Source organism: Anarrhichthys ocellatus, unplaced genomic scaffold, assembly GCF_004355925.1.
Source record: "Anarrhichthys ocellatus isolate YVR2014 unplaced genomic scaffold, GSC_Weel_1.0 scaffold2, whole genome shotgun sequence".
NCBI lineage: Eukaryota > Metazoa > Chordata > Actinopteri > Perciformes > Anarhichadidae > Anarrhichthys > Anarrhichthys ocellatus.
Window position 1 is genome coordinate 6,934,071 of NW_022280032.1, and position 4,342 is coordinate 6,938,412.

Consider the following 4,342-nt stretch of genomic DNA (forward strand, 5'->3'; position numbering starts at 1 on the left):
AGCTCTCTGATACCGTGGTTATATGCGGATGCATCGTATTATCTCTATACTTAAAATACTCATTTACTTTTTAAACGGTCTCTGTCTTTGAGTGTGATGCTCCCATAGATGGCCCTGATGGAAATCTACTCGGTGTCTTCCGATAACAGAGAATCAAAGAGGAAGTGGAAAAGATGATGTGTGAAGTAAAAGGGGAAGTAAAAGTTACTTCTGCACCAAAACAAGCTGACATTTCAATGTGGTGCAGCTTTTTAATCATATGAGACGCATTCACTCAGGCAAGCCCACATGAAAAGTCATTTTAAGACACGAGTTAAGCCGGGAAGTACAGTATCTTATAAATAAATGAGCAATGAAGCACTTCAGTGATAAACTATTTGCAAATAGATTGAACCAGCAGGTTATTGTTGAGAGACAGAGGAGACTATGTACGGACCCGAAGGTTAAGGAGGTCATGGTTAGCAGTATCCTCTAATGCTAAAAGGCTAACTCCACTCGTGGCTGTGGGCCTCTCTCCCTCTTCAGTCACACATGCTGGTGTCAGGTCTCGTACAGGAGAAGCACGTTGCTCGCATCTGTTGCATCGTAAATTGTACTGACCAGTACGTTTGACATCTCTTATTAGGTTAAATGTTTGCACCTTGTCCAGGTGCATCTACACTGCTTCATAAACAGGATACTGTTCTTATATAATACAGAATGTAACTTCTTTGTTAAAGCTCACGTGTGCAGCACTGTGCGTTACTACACGCTACAGAACACAATGTGCACCGAGCTGGAACAGTTTCAGTTTTAATCCACAAAAACACAGACGGTATTTGTTTGTGCAATCAGTCCCAGGAGAGCCCACAAGTGGTAAAAAAGGGAAAGCTGATTGTAGCTTTCACTCATCACAAGGCCACCTGCAGTGCTGCAAACATGTGCTGCTATTTGACATATTACATGACAGGCATGAGTGCCTTTCTTTTTCTTTTTGTTCATGCACCAACACCACCTTTCTCTTCACTGTGGATGTGAACAGGATGTGGTTGTGTTCTCAAGAGCGATGCATATTTGCTGCACATTCACAAGTTACAAAGACATTTCGTTTTCACCTGCCATTTTGTGTCGTATTATTTTCCTCCTCCAACCTCTTTTGAGTTCGCTTTCAACAGGAAAGCATCATACTGAGCCTTTTTTTGGTGCTCTTCACATGTTGGTAGATCAGAGCTCTCTGAGATGCTGTGCTCAACATGACGCCCGTGGCGCTGACAGTCATACTAAGCAGCAACACATCATAAAGAGCTGGATTTCAGCGTTTAAAATATTCATGTCAGCAGAAAAAAGAGCAGGGCTGGAATGAAGAGGTTTGTGTGCCGCGACCAGAGGAAGTAGAGCCCATCCACGCTGGTCTTCTCGGCTGTGATACCGGCACACACTGACATGACCCTGTTTCAGATGACTTTCCTACTTTATGTCACGGTACTCTAACAGGGCACAACACCTTTGGGTGAATGAGACCTAGATTTAATTTCTCTTGGGTTTTGTGCAAAGAATATTGTTTCAAATCTTTAATCGGGTGCCACAGTGACAGCAAAACATGCTTTAAGTGTGTTAGTTATGAATATGTGTACAGAAACTGCCTCGCCTTCATCATATTACCGGCTATATGGCTCAGAACTTAGGTCTCTGTCCAATGCAAATTAACATGCAAAGAGTTTTTGTGATAGCACTCTTCAATATGCCATCAGTTGGTTGGGGCTTCCAGTATTTTCATCGTAATGAGGAAAGTCCTCTCCCAGATCGTTCTGCAGAATTACATACAGGTACATGTCATGAATGTATGTACATTATGCTCTGGAATACTGTAGGTAGGCCCATAGCTGGAACCTGTCATTATTTAACAAGTATTCATGCTGACTACAATGTGTGCTTATATTCTAGCAAGCTATCTTTGTCCCTGTCTAACATAAAGCAACAATGGCAGGAGGCTGTCAGCTCTCCACCTGTCACCCACTGGTGTATCATCAGCCAGCCCACGGGGGCGACAGTGACATGTACATCTCCGCATGAGCTGCATAGAGAGTAGTTGCTTTGTTTACCTGCAATATGTACAGGTGATGAGCAGACAAATAATTACATATACTGGGCAGAGTTTTGAGGATTTCAGGCTTCATAGACCCGTTGAAAGAAGTATGTGGAGCATTCATACATGCCAACGTGCACAGAAGTGTGACACAAAACCAGGACTTGTGGATGAGATCTTGAAGCAACGGTGTCTATGTTTCCTCTAACTTCCCCCCCAATCTGACAGTGGTAATAAATCATCCGTGTCCAATTTGCTGAAGTTTTCCTCATATGGGTGTCAATTAGTGCAAGAGTGCTACTGTGGCCACAGCTTTACAGCCTGCAAACTGGGCTGCCGCAGGCAGCACAATGCATTAGCGCACGATGAGCTGTCAGAGAGGATTATTTCAGCCACGCCAGTCAGCGAAGGGGGTGGGCGCCGCTCTGCTGCACTAAACCGAGGAAAAAGAGTGGGCGGGAGACGGAGAAAGGGAGAGAAACACATAGAGGAAAGAGGGAAAGAGAAGAAAGTGTCCATTACACCGGGTGGATTTTTCCAGAGCACCGATGTTGGAACGCTCTTGTGAGCTGGCCCTGGTGCAGAGTTTGTATGCCAACAGCATGCGCTGTCCCCCCTCTGCGACCGGGATCTCTGTCAGGAATGAGGACCTGCCTATGAGGTACGTCGGGGTTGGCCCCTCATTCAAATGGGGGCTAGGCTTTTGTGGAGCAGCCCGTGTTTGGACTGCGTCTTTGTCTGGGCTGAATATTGTCATAGGATGTATTGTTTCCAGTTGAGGCGTTCTCTCATGCTGTGACTGAGTGACTGTGGGCAGGGTGTGGGATTTTTTTTTCTTTTTTAGGATCCAAGAAACCATGTATTTGACTCCAATGAATTTGGCCATGCATGTCAATCCCATCATCCAGACAAAAATGATTAAATCAGAGGGTAGTGGGATTAGTTCTAAATTGTATCTGAAAAGAAAAATCAATACCTCACAGCATTCTCATGTCATTGAATTACCTTCCTCTTCTTTTCAAAGTTCCACAAGGACTCAGGTACTTGCATGAACTATAAAGAAAGAAAGAGAGAGGAATGTGATGCAGGTGTTTGTCTCTGAAATGAAAAAGACAAACCCGTGGGATCAGATATCTACTGAACCAACCCAGGCCTTACTGTACTCCCTCAGTCCAAAACAAGAAAATATATCAATCATCTTTAAAAGAACAAGAAGGAACACATACATCCATCATGGAATTTGCATTAATGAACTGGATCCTGATGAGGCCGTGTTATCATGCGTGCTCATCTTGACCCAGTAGGTTTCCTCCAGAAAGAATAAGATGAAGTTCTCTCTCTCCATTTTGAGTGCCATTTAGTTGGTCGCCATTCTGCAAATTATTTCACGAAAGGCAGAGCTGAGGAAAAAGTGTGCCTCCAAGTTCGAAGTGACGTATTAAAAAAAACATGATGTGACCCATTTGGGTTTTAAAGCTGGCCTATTTTTACACCATGCAGTTTGTCACGAAGGGGGTTGAAAATTTAAATGCTGGATGAGGATGATGGGTGATGGGTGAGTGGGACCTCGGCTCCACTGCATGAGGGGAAAACATTTGATGTAAACAACAAAAGCATGGTACGTGTGGAGGATTAGGATAGGATTACAGTAGTAATAATCTGAGATTAAGAAAAGGAGGCTAGTATTAGAAGGCGCTGGCAACGAGGCATCTGCCTCTGGAATCCAGTCAAAAAAACATTTCTTAGAAAAGCGGACACGCATAAACTGGTGCGGTGGCATAATGAACGGTGTAGAAAACTGTGTATATTGTATACCAATGAGAGAAACAGGAGCGGCACTTTACGAGAATCCTGCTCCTTCTATAACAAATCCATTCAATGAGATCCCCCGAGAGCTAACTGAGTCGAAGGAAATATGTGGATGCTGCAGATGGGATGGCATTATTATATTGTTCCTCCATTTGAATGAATCCTGAGTCTCCAGAGAGGTTCAGACTATCGATAATGCATGTTACATAGTGGGCTCGTCTGCATGTATGGCAAAATAGGTTGCACATCATGCACGCTCTGCGCTCGTATACAAGTTGCCTTAATATTGCTATGGATACGAGGATTAAATCGGATTTCATAAATGGGGGGTTGTTTCTCAACACTCGCTATGAATAATATTTTTGGATTGTGCAGCTGCTGGAGCAATACTGAAAGGTTTGATAATTAGGCTAGGACCCCCCACCCCCCCCTCCCTCCCCACCCATGCACACCTGCCGCATATGCGTC

At 44.0% G+C, this 4,342-nt stretch overlaps 1 protein-coding gene across 3 annotated transcripts in view; it reads left to right on the forward strand.

The window, feature by feature from the left end:
* Window positions 1–2,476: 2,476 nt before the first annotated feature.
* The window catches only part of LOC116390646 (CUGBP Elav-like family member 2), a 27,698-nt gene continuing 25,832 nt past the window's right edge, over window positions 2,477–4,342 (forward strand). For 2 of the 3 annotated variants that reach the window (XR_004213184.1, XM_031860528.1), the window contains exon 1: window positions 2,479–2,726. Coding sequence is in view for 2 of the 3 variants with exons in the window: in XM_031860528.1 (XP_031716388.1) it covers window positions 2,614–2,726 (113 nt within the window). In the remaining variant the exon portion in view is untranslated. Of the gene's footprint in view, window positions 2,727–4,342 lie in introns of all 3 variants that reach the window. The other variant, XM_031860541.1, reaches the window with a different exon arrangement.